The 23,403-nt window shown below is 40.4% G+C and overlaps 2 protein-coding genes across 9 annotated transcripts in view; one reads left to right on the forward strand and one right to left on the reverse strand.

The window, feature by feature from the left end:
- LOC123503074 overlaps positions 1–17,751 on the forward strand; it is a 38,986-nt gene extending 21,235 nt beyond the window's left edge. For 6 of the 8 annotated variants that reach the window (XR_006674312.1, XR_006674310.1, XR_006674309.1 and 3 more), the window contains exons 3-9: positions 1,348–1,619; positions 5,494–5,671; positions 6,339–6,468; positions 14,128–14,300; positions 14,868–14,891; positions 15,617–15,760; positions 16,168–17,751. Coding sequence is in view for 2 of the 8 variants with exons in the window: in XM_045252478.1 (XP_045108413.1) it covers positions 1,348–1,619; positions 5,494–5,671; positions 6,339–6,468; positions 14,128–14,300; positions 14,868–14,891; positions 15,617–15,699 (860 nt within the window). In the remaining 6 variants the exon portion in view is untranslated. The remainder of the gene's footprint in view (positions 1–1,347; positions 1,620–5,493; positions 5,672–6,338; positions 6,469–14,127; positions 14,301–14,867; positions 14,892–15,616; positions 15,761–16,167) is intronic. The other 2 variants (XM_045252478.1, XM_045252479.1) reach the window with 1 other exon arrangement.
- Positions 17,752–18,625: 874 nt separating this feature from the next.
- On the reverse strand, positions 18,626–23,183 carry LOC123503078 (N-acylneuraminate cytidylyltransferase A-like). Its single transcript, XM_045252483.1, has 7 exons — positions 22,745–23,183; positions 21,896–22,021; positions 21,564–21,716; positions 21,048–21,188; positions 19,425–19,563; positions 19,015–19,109; positions 18,626–18,970 (listed from the first exon to the last, which is right to left on the reverse strand). Exons 1-7 carry the CDS (start codon positions 22,773–22,775, stop codon positions 18,957–18,959), a joined length of 699 nt encoding a protein of 232 aa, XP_045108418.1. The 5' UTR covers positions 22,776–23,183; the 3' UTR covers positions 18,626–18,956.
- Between the last annotated feature and the right edge of the window lie 220 nt (positions 23,184–23,403).

The following is a 23,403-nucleotide window of genomic DNA, read 5'->3' on the forward strand; positions in this document are numbered from 1 at the left end:
AGAGAGAGAGAGAGAGAGAGAGAGAGTATTCAGGAAGCAGGAACACAATGATGGGGAAATAATACCTTTATCAGACACAGGAAGTCCCGGATGTGTGGGTGTGTTGCAATAGCACCCCGCCCATCCCACCCCACACCCCACCCATGATCCACGCCACCCACACTCAACATCCACACCTCGCTTATTCCACATGCAGTTATCCACTCGTACACATCCATCTATCCACATGTCTAGCACACCTCCTCCTATCCACTCCTACCCCTAGCCACCTAATAAATAAGTGGCACGTCATATAAGCACTATTCCACGTCAACGCACCACCTCACCTTGCCACGTCATATGCATTTAAAGATAACGCAGCTGTGGTGGTGGTAGCGGTGGTGGTGGTGGTGGTGGTGGTGATGATATTTCTCTCTTTTTTTTATGTCACGCAACTCAACCCCACGTGTGTGTTGGGGTGGGTGGGTGGGTGAGGAGAGAGAGAGAGAGAGAGAGAGAGAGAGAGAGAGAGAGAGAGAGAGAGAGAGAGAGAGAGAGAGAGAATCCCACATGTGTGTTGGGGTGGGTGGGTGGGTGAGAGAGAGAGAGAGAGAGAGAGAGAGAGAGAGAGAGAGAGAGAGAGAGAGAGAATCCCACGTGTGTGTTGGGGTGGGTGGGTGGGAGAGAGAGAGAGAGAGAGAGAGAGAGAGAGAGAGAGAGAGAGAGAGAGAGAGAGAGAGAGAGAGAGAGAGAGAGAGAGAGAATCCACATGTGTGTTGGGGTGGGTGGGTGGGAGAGAGAGAGAGAGAGAGAGAGAGAGAGAGAGAGAGAGAGAGAGAGAGAGAGAGAGAGAGAGAGAGAGAGAGAGAGAGAATCCCACGTGTGTGTTGGGGTGGGTGGGTGAGAGAGAGAGAGAGAGAGAGAGAGAGAGAGAGAGAGAGAGAGAGAGAGAGAGAGAGAGAGAGAGAGAGAGAGAGAGAGAGAGAATCCACGTGTGTGTTGGGGTGGGGTGGGTGAGGAGAGAGAGAGAGAGAGAGAGAGAGAGAGAGAGAGAGAGAGAGAGAGAGAGAGAGAGAGAGAGAGAGAGAGAGAGAGAGAGAGAGACTTCACTAGCTTTGAAAATGCATGTTTTAGAAATGGAAATTCACACTTGTCATAACATCTGTTACCACTTCCCTGTTATACTATTATCTATGTTTTGAGGCAATTTGCTCTCATCAAGGCCGTTTTCAAAGGCCACAAAAGTCTTGACTCAAATGCATTTTTTGGTTAATAATGTAGAGAGAGAGAGAGAGAGAGAGAGAGAGAGAGAGAGAGAGAGAGAGAGAGAGAGAGAGAGAAAGTCAACTGGTCACATTTTCTCAACAGGCGGCGTCAGAAGCACACTGATTGGAGAGGAACCAATTACGGACATTGAGGTAAACGGAGCAAGCGGCGGAGCAGGAGTGGAGGCAACGGAAGATGTACTCAGGGGGGAGGAGGGCGTGGTGGTGGCTGAGAACGGCACCACGGAGGCTGTGATACTGGACTGCCCTTACGAGCTGGATAGGAATGACGCCGTTGGTCTCTACGTCAAATGGTTCTATCACCAGTACCGCCCGATTCTTGTGTACCAGTGGATCTTTGACCGTAAACCCGAGGTGACTCTTCCTACCTGATAATAATTAGTCTTTCTTTCCTTCCTGTCTACTAGTAATTATTCTTTTCTTGTTTTATTGATAGTTTTTTTTTTTTTACCTACTGATATTTGTTCTTTTCTACCTTCCTACCTACTAATACTTTTTTTTTTTTTACCTAATTGTGTTGTTTCGGGATTAAGTCAAGCTCATAATGTCCCGTCCTTTACTTTGCAGGAAGTAAATGTTCCATCTTCTCTAATTGTCTTACTTAGGGATCTTTAAAACTGTTCAGTCAATCTTTAGTGCTTTGAAATTAATCTTGAGAGAGAGAGAGAGAGAGAGAGAGAGAGAGAGAGAGAGAAGTTACCTTTCATTATTTGACTCCAACGAGATAACATCCCTTATTTCACGCCGATACACAAAAAAAGATAAGGATAAGGAATGTCGTTGGGCTTACTGGCGGGCAATCCTCACTATCTCTCCTTGGTACTCCTACACCCAGCCAGACACTTCGGCGCCTCTGATTTCGGCTCTTTTGACACGCTCTACTAGAAATTAAACCCTTCAGTACCAGGACGCGTTTTCATATTCATTCTGGTTATTATATGTGGCTTTATACAAAGCTTCAGAAACCTATGTCGGGGATTAGAATAGTGAAGACTGTGGCCATTAATCTTCTGACCTCCATAGATCCTTCTTAATGTCAATAAAATTGTCTAATCATAGCCAAAAATCAAGGTAGAAATGCGTCTCAGTAACTGCGGTTTTTATTGGTGTTTTCATGATTCCAGTGACAGAGAGAGAGAGAGAGAGAGAGAGAGAGAGACCGGACTAATTACGCCATATGCTTTGAAAATAGTCCCATCACGAAAGCGAAGCGTTTCCAAATTGACAAGGTAGTGAAGAAACAGTGACACCTTCCAAGAGCCACGCACTCTGACAGTGGGGATCGAATCGGATTTCCTGCTGGCGCCGCTGTTCCCCGCACGCCACCAGGCAACTTTCTTCATGCTTCTTCTCCTCTTCCCCCTACCTCCTCCTCCTCCTCCTCCACTTCCACCTCCATCTCCTCCACCTCTTCCACCTTTTCCTCCTTATCCTCCTCCTCCTCCCTGAACTGTTGCAAGAGAGGAGTGTCAATTTGCCTCAGAAAGTAAATTGGGCTCTCTCTCTCTCTCTCTCTCTCTCTCTCTCTCTCTCTCTCTCTCTCTCTCTCTCTCTCTCAGTTTTCTTTTGTTGGAAAGGCATTATGGATATTTACCACTAGTTTTTGTATTATTTCTCACCCATACTGATAATAATAATAATAATAATAATAATAATAATAATAATAATAATAATAATGAAAATAATAATAATAATAATAATAATAATAATAATAATAATAATAATAATAATAATAATAAGAAGAAGAAGAAGGAGAAGAAGATGAAGAAGAAAGGTGTGGTTGAATCATGAGTGAGCATATGGCAAGGTTCCCAAAACAGACGTTGGAACTCGTAGTGTGATTTACACGTGTAAGAGACAGGACACCAAAGGGAGAGTCTGATAATAGCCTTAGTTGGGTCGAGCTAATGAGTGTACCGGCGAGTGATGGCTGATATTTCCGTTCAGGGTACACGGATAACATGACTGACACCCTCTGGTTGCATCGCTGGACTCTGGCAACCTTCCCGTCAACACTGTGTCGCAAGAGGGAGTTTTTTTCTTTTTTATTCATACCACGTGGGCTTTTCACGGGAATTTATGGACTAAAGGGGATATTTTTTGGGGGTACCTCCTATCTGAAAGCCCACCTGCTAGGAAACCGTTGCCCTGAGTAAGGAAGCCCCACCTACACTCGGACCGTTGACAGGATTCGAATAGGTGCGCTTGGAGACCCCTCGGACCCCAAAGCACGCATGGTTCCATTGCACTCACCTTTCAAGACATTTGTCCATATCCTTTGGCTAATTCTGTTGGCTCTGTGGAGAGACTGGGGACTGAGTGGGTTTTTTTCCCTTTATATTTTCATTGCCCTCAGCCAGTCCTCCTCTCTAACATAAGGAAAAAAATCGTGCATCCGGTGTGCTATAAGATTACGTCATTAATAACACGAAGCCACAGATATTCAGAAACGCCTTGCTCTCTTACCACAACAATTTTTCAAGTCCTCATAGACGACTAGCCGGATTTTCAAGACAGTTTCTCTCTATAATGAACTACTAGTAGAAATCTTGCTCATTCATCACCAGAACTCTTACCCTTAAAAACATAAGTATCTTCAACTTAAGTCTGTAGAAATAGTAATCGTGAGAGAACTAAGCATTTCTGAATATTGGCCGGAGTCACGGAGGCTCGCACGTGGCACCAACCCTTCACACCAAGGTGGCACGTCACACGTGGCTTGCCACGTGGCGTGCCAAGCCACTTGGCGTGCCACGTGAAAGTGAACATACGGAAACATATGAAACCTTTCACACCGAAATGGCGTGGCACATCGCATGTGCCACGTGCGACGTGCCACGCCACTCGGGGATCGGACTTGCCCGTTATCTTTTAATGTGCGACTTGCCACCCCGGACTGTGATGCCAAATTTTAATGGAACTTTCACTTCAAAATTTATTACTAGACGATGTAATATTACTTTTTTTATTTTAATTACAAAATATACAATAATAAGAAAACTTTAGGATGTATGGCACATGTTGATTAGTTTTCAAGAGACTAGACAGATTTGAGGGAGCACATGTGACAACACTGCCTGTGAGAGGGACACTGTTGTCTTTTTGTTGTCAGTTGTCTTTCGTGCTCTCGTGCACAGCTACGAATATGCCTCTTCCAAACAATGAACTATTTAACATAAAATACCAGATAGCAAATATTTCGGTACAAAAGCTGGAACTTCTCTTCATCGAGCTCTACTTGTAACTACATAAACACTTTGACCTTCAACATTATCTTTAAGATACGGATGTATCCAGACTTTCTTCCTTTTTCTTCCTCTGCGGGCGACTATAGTACCAATCAAAGCAACAATAACCTCCTCATCCGATCATGCCATCTTGCTGCCACCCTGAGACGCGTGGCGACGTGCTACCTTGGTCTGAAATTACCGTGCCACTCTTCACTTGCCACTTGCCATCTGTTATTTGCATCGTGCAACGTGCCACCTTGGTGTGAAAGCGGCCTAAGGCAGTGGTTTCCAAACTGGAGGTAAATGTAGCAATTTGTCATGGTAATGGAATGGTGGCTGAAAAAAAAACCCCTGAAAAAATGGAAATATAAAATTCTTTGTGAAGTTCGTAAAACAAACCTATTATAATTCAGTGGTATTGCTTAGATTAATAGCCATAAGCATTTGAAAACGACTATACAGAATTAGAAGAGAAGAAACCAAGATTATTTTGACACGCTGCGCAGGCTGATCACTCGACAACTAAGTCCACCACCTGTCACTCACTGTCGGAGCCTGCCTGTGCCTGCTTCAGTGATAGTCAGCCTGAGTTCGTGGTCCACCCTAGTGAATGAATATTTACAAAAGGTACTCTGAAATAGCGGAGTATATGGAGGGGTGCTACATGCCACGGCCAGTGTGTGTACGAGTGTCGAGGAGGAAAAAATATTGTGTTATGCAGCCTCCATAGACTTCCTAATGTAAATAAAATCGTCTAATCATATCCAAAATTCATGGTAAAAAATATACGCCTCTTTATTGAAAGGGTTAAGTACCTACTCTCAATTCACATGCTCTTAATAACAATCACATGCTCTAAAATACGTACTCTTAACAACACTCAATCACGCACTCTTAACAAACTCTCAAATCATGTCCTCTTAATAACATACTCTTAATCACGAGCTCTTAACAACATACTCTTAATCATGTGCTCTTAACTATGTACCCTTTCCCAGGCCATATCGGTGCTGAGGGGCCGTGTGGACCTGACATACGAGGCCTCTGAAGTGGACATCTATCGCTACCGTGCCATCCGTATCATGAAACCCACCACAGACATCGCCGGCCATTACAAGTGTGAAGTCGCCTCAAACACAGTGGAGAGCAACTTCCCTCGAGATCTCGTCGTGTTTAGTGAGTTCAGTCATTGTGCAGGTAGTGGTTGTTACTGTAATGAGTGTTATTGAGGGTGTTTAGAGAGAAGAGAAGAGAAGGAGAGGAAGAGGGAGAGGAAGAGGAAGAGGAAGAGAAAGACAGAGAAAGAGGAAGAGAAAGGGGAAGAGGAAGAGGAAGAGGAAGAGAGAGAGAGAGAGAGAGAGAGAGAGAGAGAGAGAGAGAGAGAGAGAGAGAGAGAGAGAGAGAGAGAGCTGCACCATTTACATCTTACGCACGCTATTTTTGCCCAGAAACAAATATAAAGCAAGCAAACACGTACAGCTACCTTCTCCTCACTCATCCCATCATCCCATCACCTCGACTCACATCTCTCCTCCCCTTCCCATCACTCACCCCATCACTTTCCTAACTCACACCTTCCATTCACTAATTCACCTCCCCAACAACACTTGCCCTTCACTCGTCCCATTACCTTTCAATCTCACACCTTCCCTTCTCTTACCCCATCACGTCCCCACCTAACCTAACTTGCATCTTCCCTTCACTAATTCACCTCCCCAACAACACTTGCCCTTCACTCGTCCCATTACCTTTCAATCTCACACCTTCCCTTCTTTTACCCCATCACGTCCATACCCAACCTAACCTAACCTGACCTAACCTAACCCTTGCTTTCCCTCACTAGAGAATCCAAGCGTCCTAGACGTGCAAGCCGAGGCGACAGGGGAAGACCAGGTAAATGTCACGTGCCAGGTGGAGGAGGTGTTCCCGCAGCCTGTCCTCTTTCTATACAAGAAGTCCGCGTCCAAAGACAGGTAAGTGTGTGAAGTTAACCCCTTCAATACCTTGCCACGTTTTCTTATTCACTCTGGTTACTATTTGGTGATACAGCTTAGGAAACTTATGATGGGGTTAAGATATAGTAAAGACTGTGGCCATTAGTCTTTTGGCCTCCACAGACCCTTCCTAATGCAAATAAAATTATTTAATTATACCCCCAAAAATCTCAGTATTGAAGGGGTTAATTAAATATTCTTCATTGTCTCGTCTGCTGCTTTGTTTTATGCTTATGTGATGCAGTGAAGAAGTTATTGTTTGTTTCTCTTTGATTTGATTCTTTCTGTGTAGGTTTGTGTTTGTGCGTCCCCCCGTCTCTCTCTCTCTCTCTCTCTCTCTCTCTCTCTCTCTCTCTCTCTCTCTCTCTCTCTCTCTCTCTCTCTCTCTCTCTCTCTCTCTCTCTCTCTCTCTCTCTTCTGTCTTACCTAATCCATTCATACGTAATTCGTGGCTTCATATTAAAAGCTTCACCGCCTTATCGTAAGTTGACGCACTGAGATTGCCGTCTGCTTGTTTGATCTCCCGATGGTGCGACCCTCTACGTCATTAGCGGCAAAGGATTACACCCACAAGGTAACCTTATTAACCCCTTCAGTACCATTCTGGTTACTATTTGGTGATTTTATACAGCTCCAGAAACTCATGTGGGGGATTAAAATAGTGACGATTGTGGGTAGTAATCTTCTGTCCTCCATAGAGCCTTCCTAATGTAAATAAGTTGGTCTAATCGTACACAAATCTCAAGATAAAAATGTATTCGAGTATTGAAGAGGTTAATTATCTCTGTGGCCATTGAAATTAGTTCTGAGAGGAGACCAAAACGTTTCAAAATACAATTGTGTCTGTTGTGCTTGCGTTGGGTTTTCCTCTGTTCTCTCTCTCTCTCTCTCTCTCTCTCTCTCTCTCTCTCTCTCTCTCTCTCTCTCTCTCTCTCTCTCTCTCTCTCTCTCTCTCTCTCTCTCTCTCTCTCTCTCTCTCTCTCTCTCTCTCTCTCTCTCTCTCTCTCTCTCTCTCTCTCTCTCTCTGTTTTATTCTGTTTCCCTCTGTTCTACTCTTAATTTTTCCTCTCCCTGTTTTGATTTCTTTTGATTTTATCCAAATGTAATACTAAGTGAACAGAAGAAAGATGAACAATGGAATGGATGGAGATAAGGCACAAAAGAGAGAGAGAGAGAGAGAGAGAGAGAGAGAGAGAGAGAGAGAGAGAGAGAGAGAGAGAGAGAGAGAGAGAGAGAGAGAGAGAGAGAGCGGAAATATTTTTAATACTATAGCTTCAATTTCTCTTATCGGCAACGTTCTTATCCCTAAAGCAATAACTGATTCTGAGTTTTACACAGATTGATAACTATCTGATACCTTTTATCTCTGACTCAGCTGAGCGACGTATTCTGAAACACTTTGGCACCGCATCACCACACTTTCAAAAGACCCTAGTTAAAATTACAAGAGTTCTCGAGTGTCTTTTTACAGTACAATTGAGGCGTGTTATGCCAGACGGGCGTAACTGACAATCTGGACTTTTTGAGTTAGTTATGGATGCGGCCACCAGAGGCTTTAACTTAGCCTGTGGTGAGATTTCCCAGGCAAAATCAGTCCCTATGAAGCCTATACGAAGGTTTAAAATCCTGTGTTTATTCGCGTGAGAAAGTACTGACTAGGTTTGGTCTGGCACGCCAGAAGGGCGGAACTGGCAGCCAATAGCAGAACGCGGCCGGGGGAGGCCCTTTGACCTCCTGTAAATGTGTGGCCAAGCCCGAGCTGTGGAAGAAGACTGTAGTAAAGAATGAAAGAGACTGGGGAGAGATACATAAGCGTGACTACAAAACAGCAGGTTGATGCCCGTTCTATTGGTGCCCCATGCCCATGCCCAAACAAGTGCTGTGAAAAGATATGGTGAGTGTGTATACTTTATTATAACTAATCATAATATTTTAAAACTTATCATTTACTTTCAGCTCACCAAATAAAAAAAAAATTAAAAAAATTATAATTCAATAAAATCATAAAAAATTGGGATTCGCACATACAAGGACAAAATTTGGACACAATACTTATGTTATAGTCTAGTTTCATTCATACAGCAAAATATTACAATCATCCAATATTTTGGGATTGGCTACGCAATAGGGTGACAAAAAGACAAACGTACAAAAGCAAAACACACACACAAAAAAAAAAAAAAACTCAAATTGTGCATAGATTAATAGATAATTAGATATATGATAGTAATGCATTTTTTCCGTTTCCATACGAGTTATTACCGCCTAACTTTAGACGCGTTACGCAAAACAGGTTTTTTTCGAGTTACGCCCCTCTAGCATAACACGCCTCAATTGACAGACTGACAAGCCTTCTAAATTTTCAAAAGAAGAATCACTTTTGATAACCCGGCTAATAGTCTTTGTGGTTTAAGGAAGTAGTAGTGGTGAGAGACCGCTGCCCTAAGTAACTCCCCACAAAAGAGCGGGGAGGTCACAATACACGCTTGGATTCGCCTCTGTATTTGCTTTTGACCGCTTGATGAAGGCAAAGCGTATAAATGTCCATCAAGGTTAGGTAAACAATAATGTGTTGGGTTAGGTTAGAGGTGAGGTTTAAGGGCTCTAGATTAGAGCAAATAGACTAATCCCTTCAGTACCATGACACGTTTTCTTATCTATTCAAGTTATTATTAGACAATTTCATACAGCTTCAATCTCATGTGGGGTTTAAAATAATGAAGATTCTAGACCATTAATCTTCTGGCCCCCATAAAACCTTGCTAGTGTAATTAAAATCGTCTAATCGTATTCAAAACTTATAGAAGAAATGCGCCCTATTATTGAAGGAGGTAAAGTACATTAGGTAGGGTCATGAAAGGCATAAGCATCGAATCACTGGGAAGTTCACTCAGTTTCCTGCCCGCAGCTCAACACTCACTGTCAATGCTCTACTTACATTGTCAGAGCGAGAAAATACAACTCGACATTCTCAGCGACTATCAGCGACCTTCACCGCCTCCTCCTCACAATCGCCCAGGACAGTCACTCTTTACAGACGTTTCAGTGATGGGTGGCCACTGGCTACTCCCTCCTCACTATAACACCACTGCGGCAGACCGATCAGGAGTTGGCTCAAGCACTCAGAACGCGCTCTTGTTGAAGAGCGCTCTGTACAGCTGCTCCACTCAAACTGTACTGAATATTACGCTCGTGTAGAGATTTGCCGTAATGCCGCCCTGCTATAAAAGAGATAAGAGAGAGAAAGAGAGAGAGAGAGAGAGTTCTTGTGAAACGATCCTTCACTGATACGTCGGGTTCACTCAACTTTGCACGCTGCTTAACCTTAATGAGCCACATATGCATGCCTACCACTCAGGTTCAACAGTAGCGTTTCTTTCCTGTCTGCTTAGCTCATTAACGCATTCACTCTGCATAACTCCCTTGACAAACGTGACTTCTTTATGCCACAGTAAACACTCGAACCTTTTACATCTTCAGTACCATGACACGTTCTCATGCTTATTCTTCTAACTGTATGGTGATTTTATACAGCTTCAGAAACTTATGTGGGAATTAAAACAGTAAAGACTCTGGACATTAATCTTCTGCAGACCTCCATAGACCCTTCCTAATGTAAATAAAATCGTCTAATCACACCTTATGGTAGAAATGCGCCCCAGTGTTGAATAGGCTAAGTTATGAGATGCTTTAAGTTCTCATCACCATTATTTTCAAAGTTTAGTCGGGTGTTCATGGGTGGTTTTTTTTTTCATTAATGATACAGAAACTCACGAAAATCACCAAAACATTCTTGAAAACACCAAACACTTCCGCACCAGCCAATGACGCAGTTGTGATAATGGCGATTCCCGATCAATGAGGCTTCATCAATGTGACCAAATTGACAACGGACCTCGAAATTTATAATGAATCATCCACCAAAACGCTGACACATGCATAAACACACACACACACACACACACACACACACACACACACACACACACACACACACACACACTTCTAACCATATATCACTGAAATCAACGTGCAAGTGGTTGTCCATTTTTTTTTTTTTTAATCCCTTCAGTATCATGACTTTTTTCCACATTCCTTTATTCCTATATTTTGTACATCTTTAGAAACGTATGTGAGGATTAGAATAGTGAGGATTCTGTCCATTAATCTTTTGACCTCCATAAGCCCTTCCTAATGTAAATAAAATCGTTTAATCATACACAAAACTCATGGTAAAAACAGCGTCTCAGTACTGAAGGAAGAATTTTGCCCAATATAAAATGAATGACCAAAGTTTACTTATAATGATGAAGAGAATTACTGTGTTGAAATGTTCAGTGCTTCAGTGTAATGTTATCCAAACAGTGACCAAACGTTAATGACAGTAAAGGCCATATTGTTACATTTACCCCTTCAGTACTGGGACTCATTTTTTACCTTGAGTTTTGTGTGTGATTAGACGATTTTATTGACATTAGAAAGAGTCTATGAACGTCAGAAGATTCATGGCCACAGTCTTCACTATTTTAATTCCCACATGAGGTTTTGAAGCTGTATAAAATCACCAAATAGTAACCAGAATTAATATGAAAATGCGTCCTGGTACTGAAGGGTTTAAGAAACAGAAATGTAACTCAACGAAAAATATCATTGTTGCCTGGTGTGTAGCAAGAAGTGTCCGGAAAGTTTGCAGTCTTGCCATACTTTGGATTAATTAATGGAGCAACAAAAAACGAAGAACAAAAAGACGATGAAATAATAATAATAATTTCTTACCATAGGTCTGATGTACATGAATGAATAATGATAATTGTAACAATGATAATAGCAATAATAATAATAATAATAATAATAATAATAATAATAATAATAATAATAATAATAATGAGAAGAAGAAGAAGAAGAAGAAGAAGAAGAAGAAGAAAGAAAGAAAGAAAGATAGAAGGAAAAAAGAAAGAAAAAATGAAGACAAAGAAGTACAGATGGAGGAAAAGAAGAAGAAGAAGGAGAAGAAGAAGAAGAAGAAAGAAAGAAAGGAAGATAAAGGAAAAAAAAGGAAAAACAAGACAAAGAAGTACAGATGAAGAAAAAAAAGAAAAAAAAATTGTCATACGGTCATACAAATACATTGAACTTCAAATCACCACATAACTCAAATTCTAGCGCGTGAAAGTCGGTAGCAGTGGTGTGAGGAGCAGGCAAAATTACTATTCACTACAAACCGCTATCTTCCGCCCTCTCCTCGATCACGGCACAAGTCTCTATCATTACTCTCGTACTAGAAGCCAGATGTTCGCTATAGTCTGTGTTGAGTCAGACTTTAGGAACGTCTTGTACTCTAGTTGGTGGTGAAACGTTAGTAGAAGCATATTTGGCCAGAGATGTACTTTTACGAGAGAGAGAGAGAGAGAGAGAGAGAGAGAGAGAGAGAGAGAGAGAGAGAGAGAGAGATTTTTGATTGCGGACTAGACTTGTGATCATCAGTTATTATCTTCCGCAGAGAGCTTGCAGTAATAAAAAAAAAAATCAATTTGCGAGTAACGGTGAGAATACGCAAGCATTCTACTTCATGCCATACTATTCATTTACTCACTATAACCTCGAATATCACCTGCTAGCACTACTATAAAGAATCACCACATCCATCTCAATTGAACCCCCTTCACAACTGGGAAGCATCTTTCCCTTGATTTTTGGGTGTGATTAGACGATTTTATTTGCATAAGGAAGGGTCTATGGAGGCCAAAAGATTAATGGCCATAGTTTTTACTATTTCAATCCCATGCATAAGTTTCCGAAGCTGTATAAAATCGCCAAATAGTAGCCAGAATAAATATGAAAACGCGGCATGGTACTGAAGGTGTTAAAGTTAAAGTTCGTTGGTTTTAGTTCTGATATCCACCACATCTGATGCTCTCCTGAACGTCAGCTAGGTAAACCCAACTCCCATGTGTGGTGCTCCAAACACAGTAGTAACTTTCTAGTAAGCAGCTTAACTCACGAGCCAGAGCGAGACTCAATCTGCCGACCTTAGTAGTACCACGCCAGCGCGTTGCCACTACAGAAAAGACAAAAGAGTAGAGAGAAAAAAAAAAAAAATGGGAGAAACTCAGTTTTGGGGAGGGGAAGGGGTGGGTGAGTGTTACGCAAGGAATATACAAGAATACTTAATTAATGTTGCATGAGCTCTCTACCTACCAGAGCTGAGAACCTTCACAGCAGCAGCGTTCTCTATCCACTGCGTGTCCCGAATCACCGCCACCACCACCATCACTCCATAGCTGTACCTAACCCTCCGTTATCGCGTTTAGGCGTTATCGCTCACTTATGGAAATCTGCAAAATTCAGTTTTAGCGCATCTGGAAAGTCGTTATCGCGCACCCGCAGTAGTAGTAATAGTAGTAGAAGTAGTTGTACTACCCATATCCCACCCACACACTGACGAATATTTAGATGGGGAACGAGGAGGTGGATGTGGAAGAGGAAAAGATGGTGATCATGAAGAGGAGGAGGAGCCAGCAGCTTATCAGCTCTGTGTATTCACGCTACGTACGTGATTTGAATAAGGGAGCTGGTCACCATCCACCGCCGCCATCACCGCCGCCATCCTTCAGTCTCGCACGTGTATTCTGTTGTTCAGAGCTGTTTTTTTAGGAAAAGTTTTGGGTTGAGGCATCATTTTATTTATTTCCTATTTATTCTTCACTTCGTTATCGCGTTTTCCGTTTTTTTTTTTTTTAGGCGCAATAACGGAGGGTTAGGTGTATATTCTATTTCGTTTCACGAGCGGGATGAGATGATGGGTTTTTGTAGGAAACAGAATTCAAATAGCAAAATGAATAATTGGTATGTTTCTTTAGTAGCTCGGTTATGGCAGAAAAATAAGAATGAAAATGAGGATAGCAATAATAATAATAATAATAATAATAATAATAATAATAAAAATAATGATAATAATAATAATAATAATGGTAACTCAGCTGTATCTGGTTATAACAAGCACATTCCATTCGTGTTTGCTGTCTCTCTCTCTCTCTCTCTCTCTCTCTCTCTCTCCAAAATAAATGTTCATATATTCCTATGGTGTCTTCAAATTAACCTGCACAATTTATAAGGGAATATCAAATGAAGACCTTTTAAAAATACTGTGTCTTAAGTCTCACCTCAACTATTGTTAATATTTTTCATAACATTCATAGCCACAACCATTACCAAAATATACAGATGACCAGAATTTTAGATCTTCCAAGCCTTATTTTGGTTTGCACAAGTGAAATACCGATGTTATATTACCACTACCAGACATAAGGACCTTGAAATGTAACAAAACAGGTACATTAATAGTAATATGAGAACTTATTATTTTTTTTTTTATTGTTTTCAACTTACTTTTCTAAATTGGTTTGAAAATTTCTATCTTCCGTATTCAACCTTCTTTTCTTCCACTCTTTCCAACTTTCTTCTTATATTGTTCCCAACTTTCTTCCATTATTTTCAATCTCAATAATCATTCTTGGCTTTCTTTGCTCCATTATTCTAAAGTTTCCTTCCATTGTCTTAATTTGTATTACCTTTTCTGCATCATACTCAATCTCCTTTCTCCTTCAATATCCTCCTGCATGGTGTCACCTCCTGAAGTGAGATGCTGAGGGGAGTCACCCAGGTTACATCCTTCATGGACAGCACTTACAACATGCACATAGAGAAGGTGGTGGATGAGGCAACACTGGATGGCCTTACTGAGTTTGAGTGTGTCATGGGCATCCCCAAGACAAGGGTGAAGAGGAGCACTTCCACCAAGTACCAGCCCAGTAAGTGATGCCTCAGATTATGGTGTTTCCTCATGTATTACCTCAAACACTGATGACTTCTTGCAGCTTCCTTTATTTTCTTAGGTTCCTTTGTTTAACTCTTCAGTACCATTGTGTTTTCATATTCATTCTGCTTACTATTTGGTGACTTATACAGCTTCAGAAACTTATGTGGGGTATTAAAATAGTGGAGACTCTGGCCATTAAGTCTCCAACCTCCATAGACCCTTCCTAATGTCAATAAAATGATCTAATCGTACCCAAACTCAAGGTAAAAATGCATCCCAGTACTGAAGTGGTTAAAATCAAGATGTTCCCTCTTGTATTGCTTTAAGTTAAGTGTCCTGTGATGGGTGTGATCCTGTGCTGCTCTTGCTTTAAATGATCTTTTTATTATTTCAAAAGACAAGGTATTATGTGTGGCAGTAACTTGTATAGGTACATTATTGACCCTGACTATCATTTGTCTTTCTGCCATAACAGTCATGCCATTGTTTTATTACAGTGCAAATATTATGACTATGTATTTATTTATCGTTAGTAATGCAATGATTGTCTCTTTCACAGGAGTGTCCGTCACAACTGGTGCTGGTATGTAGAGAGAGAGAGAGAGAGAGAGAGAGAGAGAGAGAGAGAGAGAGAGAGAGAGAGAGAGAGACTGTATCTATAATATAATAGTATAGTGAATTTATATAATTTATGGAGGTAAGTATGACTGCAATGTTTTAATTCATAAGTATTCTCTCTCTCTCTCTCTCTCTCTCCCCCTCTGTTCCAACACATTGATTTCTATCTTGGTCTTCATTTTCCATTAAAAATTTTCACTTCCTACTTCTAACCTATATAGTTAATTTTTTCTTCTTCATATTATTACTATTTTTGTTCAGTAACACCTTTCAGATTTTTAAAACAATCCACATGACAAAATTACTTTGATTGATTGATTTTGCTCTTGCTGGATTCCCCACTCAGCCAAAGCTTTACACATGAAAATGGCAGAGTATAGGGAAAACAGTGGTTCAGTAATGGTAAATTCACCACACAAAGACAACAGAGTAAGGAGAGGAGTGAGTAAGTTATAGTCTGTCTACTCTTAAGTAACTCTTGCTTGTCGATTTGAGTGATGTCCCTGGAATGCATGGTTGTCATATCTTGAGGAAAACTGTGAACTATCCTTGCAATAAGTGCATTGATCAACAGAAAACAAGTATTATTCACATCAAATCAATTATGTTATCAATAAGCTACAATATGTTTTAAATCCAGGAGACATTTTAGAGTAGACAGACTATAGTGATGCAAGCCTTCCACTGCAGTGACTCAAGGCAGCAACACACAGCGGGCCTCAGCGGTGCTCCTGCTTGTGCTCTCCTTCCTCACCTGTCTGCTGTACGGTTGAGGGCTTCCCTTCATAGCGTCTAATGGTGAGCCCTCTCCCAGTGCCCTGGTGCTTCTCTAATGTAAGTACTGAAATTTACACCATGAACAATCAGACTTGCTTCCATATATTATAATTTGTTTGATTTTTTTTTTCAATGGGCAGTTTCTTTTTTGTCATCTTTCTGTACAATCAGTGAGACTGCCTTGCCTTCACACAAACCTGTTTTATCATTCAATGAACATTGTCTTTTTCTATCATTATACAACATGATCAGTAAGAATTGCTTTTATATAGACCTCTCTTTTATTATTCAATTAAAAGTGTCTTTTTTGTAAATTTCCTTCCTTCTCCTTAATTCTAATCACCACAATTTGCTCAATGTTATAATACAATAATGAATGAATAATGATCAGCATAACTGTTATAAAAAGTTATGATTAAAGTGTTGAATATTACGACTAAGAAAGACCGCATACATTTCCACAGGGGTTGAAGAGTGAGCTGCTGTGAGAACCCCAAGATGATTAGATCAAGTCTTCCTCTAGCATACTTTTATACATATTCTATACAGTTATATTTATCACAACTTTACCATAATCCTCTTCCTATATAGAATGCAAGATGGTAATTTCTTTGAGTTTGGCATGTACAGTATTCAGAAATGCTTTGTTTTCTCACCACGAATGTCTTCATTAGTTGTGGTGAAGTGGTACAGGTTGTTCATGGTGTTTTTATGTATCTAATGACAGAGTAACAATATAATTTCTACTACACTACTAACAGGAGATATATGCCTGAGAACCTGACCAATCATCTCTGTGGCCTTGAAGACTGTCGTGGTGAGAGAGCAAGTGTTTCTGAATATGTGCTTATTTAAATGTACACAAGGATTAACATATGCAATGATAAGGACATTCAAGTCAGAGTGTTGTGTAAAATAGTTCCCACTGTTGGCCATGACTTACTGAGGGAGGGTAAGTCTCCTTCAGATGGCTCTGTGGCAGGACACTATCACTAGAACATATATATACTTGTACATTATTCATGGTTTAATTTCTATATATTTTTACCTCCTTGCTGTGGTGAATTACGTAACAGTGTACATGGAAACCTTACGTGTCTTTGTATCATCTAGTCAAGTGGTTATCTCTCCGTGCCATTCAGCTTATATCTGCCAAATAACGAGTCCCTCCAATGAGCAGCCAGATGCAATATATCCCTCTGAGGGCAGCTGTGATACTGCTTCACAAGGCACCAGCCAACTGACTTAGAAAACAACAATTTTGTAATATAATAGGACAATTGTGATCACAGCAAGGCGGGCAACAAAGCTTTATGGTGTGGTTATATTGCCAGCTAGCAATGTTCCTTGTGCCCAGACCTAAAGTTGCTTCTCTCTGCCCGTTTTTCCCACTCACCACCTATGTCACACTGAGAGTTGTGGTGACAACCTTACATAACTATTGAGCAATGGAGTGTGGTGACATGTACTTAAAATCTACGAGATTGTCATGTTGTCCTCCTGGAATGTAGATACTATGAGAGAAACCTTGTAGTAATGGTAGTGAAAGGGTAAGGGTGAGGATGTGTGCAGATCTGAGTCTCTCCCCGCAACCCCTGCAATGTATCACAGAACCCTGAAATGTCTTTGCCTTAAGCTGGTGTCCCTCCTCTGATACACAGTGAAGTGGTGCACAAGTATTCTTACTATACCTTAGGATCATTTCTTTCATACCAATTGGTGCAAGAGTAATATAAGAGTAAAAATTGTAGCTTAGATATTTTGTCTTTCAACCTTCAAGCTAGTAAATTTGTGATAGATTTCTACTTACAAAACATTATTTAGCATATAGGAATAACTTCAAAATGGTGCATTATAACAAATGATGACTAAATGTACAACAGCTTATAATTACATATGTGAGTACAATAGATACTGTCAAAACAATGTGAGCTTAAAGAGTGTTGTCACCTGATCAGTCACTCCATCCACACCAGTCAACATGCAAATGAATGGCAGACATGAACAACATAGCTTTAAATGATAATAAAGTGTTATTTTGTTTTCCATGTGTGAAGTTTTACTTGTACTGTACCCTCAAACAGGCACACACAGGCAAGGATGTCTTGAAAATGCCTTAACGTGACAGGTGAGAAGATGAAGTGTGAAAGGAAGGTGAAGGAAATGTTCACTTGCTGGCTGCTGCAGTACAGTTGAGGAAAGGTCCTTGGAAACAATAGATTGGCAGACAGGAGAGGTAATGATGCAAAAAGGAGTAGAATGTGACAGAAAGAGCCGGCACAAAAGAAAGCAAGAAATCCACAGAAAGCATTGTCTTTATGAAGAGTTGAGGAAAGATCCTTGTAAATAACACAGTGGCTGATACTAGAAAGCAATTAACATGAAAAGGAGTTGAAAGAGACAAAGGAAAACCCAATACAAGACAAACAAAGAGATTCATGAAAAGCGCTGGCCTTACTGAGCTAATAAACACTAGATATCTGAAATAGTATACTGAACAAACTGTTCATGACAATACAGTTTATATATTCATTTATGCCTGTGATGCAACACTCACCTATAAGCGCTCAATACAATACAGGTTATATGGAGACTTGAAATGCTCACAACAAAAACAGTTCACTCCCCAGACACGCTTTCATTCATCTTTGTCCGAGATGCAACACTCACCTTTGACCATTGAACACAGTGCAGATCCATGTGATGGTTTTTTTTTTTTTTTTTTTTTTTTTTTTTTTTTTTTTTTTTTTTGGTAAGGCCTATAGTGCCTGTAGGCACACTTGAAGAGTGTATGGGAAGCGCTGTTCAGCTTCCGCCCATTATTGGCGCAGGCAATTTTATCTATAGTGGTACCCATATTAGGGCCCATATCACCGCCCAAGCTCATCTTGAGTGTAACCACCTAGAACCTGGGTATCATGGTGATATGTAGGTAACTTTAAACCACTCGACAAATGACAAAGTGTTTTAAGGTTGTACGTGGTGGGATTCGAACCTACACATAGACGTCTGCCCGATCCCACGCTCACCACCTTATCCACTATGCTACTGCCTCCCCAGTTGATCCACACACCCTATTATATGGAACCACCTTGACAGCAGTTGATCCACACACTCAGTACTAAATGGATCCACCTTGACAGCAGTTGATCCACACACTCAGTACTAAATGGATCCACCTTGACAGCAGTTGATCCACACACTCAGTACTATATGGATCCACCTTGACAGCAGTTGATCCACACACTCAGTACTATATGGATCCACCTTGACAGCAGTTGATCCACACACTCAGTACTATATGGATCCACCTTGACAGTAATTGATCCATGCCTGAGCAACAATGCCATCAAAGGGGGTGTCAATATCCAGGCTGTCTTCCTGTGGCACCTCAATGTACCCACACCTGAGGACACATACATACACACACACACATTAAAGAAAGGTACATATCATATAAAACTTGATAAGAGCTCAGCAAACAAGAAATATAACAACTTTATAGAGTACAAGAAATAGGAATTATAACCTTATGAAATTTGTACACAGGAAAGTATTTTTCTAATGCAAGAGGAAGCTGGCCAAGGGAAAAAAGGTGCTGATAGATGGAAATACAGAGGCATATTTCATACAGGGACTCATGCATAAGCCTGATGGCTTTTAACAGCTTCCCTTATTTTCTTATGTTGCTCCTGAAAGTCTCTAACACAAGGTGGCCCACCTGCTTCCCTGCAGCAGACCCTTCTGGACAACCTCCACCCGGGCAATATAAAACATGCCATTCTCATACAGCTCGCCCCTCCAGTCCTGCCGCCGCGGCCGATGTCTTGGACTGAAGTTTTCTGGCACAGCAAACTCACCTGCAAAGTGTACTTGTGTTGTGCAGTCATCATTTTGTGCTGTGATAACTAAAAAGTAAAAAGTTTTTTTTATATTTATATTTATAAATTTGATATAGATCTTTATTGGCAGCTTAATGTGAAACTATAAACAAAAACAAAAGTCTTCAGATAAATACATTTCTGTGAAGTATATCTTAGCTCTGGTCTGTCTATCTATCTATCTGTCTATATATATATATATATATATATATATATATATATATATATATATATATATATATATATATATATATATATATATATATATATATATATATATATATATACTTTAAAGAAGTTGAAAAATCACTGAAAAAGAAAAGGACAAAAATGGCAATGAACTTACTGCATGCTGAGACAGGTGTGGTACGTGCACCATGCCACCACCCTGAGCCACAGCCACAGCCAGGCACTCCACCACAGCTCCAAGGGAAACAACTCTGTACTCAGCCATTGCTAGCTTACCACAACATAACCAAAACCTGCCTTCAAGGGATGACTCACAAGGTTGCCAACTGAAAAATTAACAAGATCGGGTAAAGAAGAGTAGAGACGAGAGAAACACATCGTCTCTTCACCAGGAGTCACTCTGGAGTCACCTTCATACACTTTTAAGTTAAGTCTAATTAGACCCACAAAAAAGTTTTACTAGCGTGACTTACTCATAGATAATACAGAAATGATTTTTTATACAAGACTTGATGCACTAGAAACATACCTCTGATGCAAGATTTAAAATTTGAAAGGGAATTTCAGTCATAGAAATAATGGAAGTGACTCAAAATGACTCAAAAACAAATCATAAATAAGAAAATAAATATGTACTAAAACAAAAATATGGATGCAGACACTGAAGCCAGTGTGCGCAGGAGTACACACTCAATGATGGGACGGTTACATGCACATCTTTACACTGATGTTGGAAACATATTTACAATTCAGGATCAGATAGTATCCAAACCCCTTGTCTGGCCTGGCCTGATGTTTAGGGATGAATCATACATTACATGGAAGATGCAGGAATAATTACACTGCATGCATATCATAAAATCTTAATCTACTAAACAAAATATAATATAAAATCATGACAGTAAGATTAAGGGCCACATTCTGAAACAATTCTGTGCCACACCTCTACTACATTCAAAAGTTGAAGTGACTGACTTTTAAGAGTGTTTGAACTGTTCTAGTGACAGATTAACATGAAAAATACTTTTGAAAATGTAGATAATCATCTCTATGATCTTTAAAAGTCATGGTGACAGAATGAAGTGTTTTAGAATATAAGCCAATGTAACTACAAACCATATTCCTCTGTTAATGATACATACAATAATTCAATAAGAGCAAAATTCAAACAATGCTACCAGAGTTAAGACAAATAAAAGTAACCACCTAGGTAACAATGTTCACTGACCACTACTGTTGTTCCTACCACCACCTCAGTGGACAAGACAACTCACCTTCAGACCAGCGCAGCAAGTGCCTTCTTGTCACAGAAAAGACCGAGTCGTAGCCTCTCGCCATCTTCTGCATTCCCTCCTGCAGGTACATAGCTTGCACGAAAGGAGAAGTGCACTGGACAAGGCACACTATGGTGATCTCTGTGGAACGTAAAGAGCTGATACCATTCAGCTAATGAGTAGAGACTTCTCATTACTCATCTGTGTTTATTCATCTATCTATCAGGCATGTGTTACCATGAGATGTTACCTGAGATAATATCAATATACATGCATACACACACACACACATCTAAACATATTAAATCTTAACATAATGGAAAAAAAGTGACATGATAATGATATAAACACTATCTATAGAATATTTGAAAGGAATTGAAAATACAAGTAATTCTCTATCACTTGTTAGGAAAAGAGTGAGATGCAAATGATCAAAAAATTCCAATGAATAAGAGAATCATGCACGAACATAATAAAAAAACAGTATCATCATGACACCTCAAGGTATGTACAGACCCGGATGGGACTTGATGAACTCCTGTACAGCACTAACAGACGAGGCATCATCGGTAGCTGTGTAGGGTGCCCGCCAGTGCACCTCGGCCTCCTCTGCTCGGGCACAGTCTGCTATCACCTCACTGTCTGTGCTCACCCATATGCTGTGGAAACCTGCCCAGGGAGGAAAGGTGTTCCCACTACATACTTTATAGGAATAACTCAAATGTATAAAAACAATTTGTCTCAAGAAAACTATAATAAAACAACATTAAAAAACAAGACACTACTAACTTGACTCAATCTTGATGAAATATAATGAAGTAAGAACAATAAGACATTAACATTCTTACACTTGGCTTTGTGCATGACCTCCAGTGTTCTCCTGAGCAGCGGTTTATGGTCCAGCTGAAGGAGGTTCTTGTTCTTGATCCCCTTGCTGCCTCCTCTTGCCAGCACCAGACCAGCCACCCACTCCTCTGTCACAAACACTATTACAGCACTCTCCACCTCAATCTCATACCAAAACAGACTGCCACATGTAGGCCTTTGAGGTGATTCTCATAATTCACAACCCCGAAAAATTTTTTTTTTTGCCTAATCCCACAGATCCGCAAGCTTTTTGGCGGGCAGAGCGACTTCATATCATATCATATGTATACAATTGTTTTTTGTGAAGGTATGGAAGGAAATAATAGAAAAATAAGATGCTGGAATTATACTGGACCATTACCCAAAACAGCAAGTATAGAGTGGCATCATCTGAGTTTCCTAATTGTGCAAGACAGATAATGAAGATAGTTACCATGAAATGTACAACTTCATCCATCAGAAGAGTATAAAGACTCAAATATGTGTGTGAGTTTTGTATGTCAGTATGTTTGTGAAGTACTAAGTGCCAAGTGATAATGTTTATATTTACAGATAAAAGTGAGTATGTATATAGGACTGATGGTAAATTTGCAGTTTCAACCAATATACCCTATCTTGTATTTCTTTTTCCCTATGTCTAACAAGCATGGGGACCTCCTGGGAAACCTAACCTAACCTAACCTTATTATTAATTTCCGATACCATAAAGTGGGGTTAGAAATGCTCGTAGAAGTGTGATCTAGACCGCGAGAATATGTATATATAGTTACGTGTAGTGTATTGGTTGAAACTACAATCTAATACCGGACTGCTAATGAATAAATAATTACCACCAGGTGAGGGAGCAGCAATCAGGGCCATGTCTTCCCTTCGCCACTTATAAATGTTGGTGGGTGGAGAATATTAACACTTGCGGCGCCACAGTCTCTAATGCCCCGAAGATGCTGGTCACAGGCGGACTATCTTGTTAGTGTGGCAGGCGATCCAGTTTTATTGAGGAAAACCTTGTCTGAGCGTCTTGAATCCCAGACCAGCGAGCTAACTCCTTCTTCTTCTTCTTTTAACCTGTTCTGCTTTATATCGCTTGTAGGTTATTAAGTCTTCTACGCTCTATCATTTCCTAATCTATTTTCTTCTTCGGGGTTTGTTGGGTGTTGTCTATTTTGTTCAGTGACAGCCGACCGGATGACAGCAACTTTATTTACATCTTGATCTTGCTTCGTGCTGAAAAATCCCGCCGTAACACATCCTTTCCTTCCTTTTTGGGAGATTAAGAAATATACAGGACCTAGAATCCTTGGGGGGGAGGGGATATACAGGTTGCGTGAAAGAAGAGTGTTTAGTTGCGAGGGTATAGAAGAGTTGGGTAATAAAGTTTGGGTGAAGGGAAATACATTGGTAAAATAAAAGTGCACGTCGTATATACTCCTTCCCATATACTGGCTGATCACCAGTGTATTCATAGTCATAAAAAGCATGTAGGTAATTA

Source organism: Portunus trituberculatus, chromosome 13 (assembly GCF_017591435.1).
Source record: "Portunus trituberculatus isolate SZX2019 chromosome 13, ASM1759143v1, whole genome shotgun sequence".
NCBI classification, from domain to species: Eukaryota; Metazoa; Arthropoda; class Malacostraca; order Decapoda; family Portunidae; genus Portunus; species Portunus trituberculatus.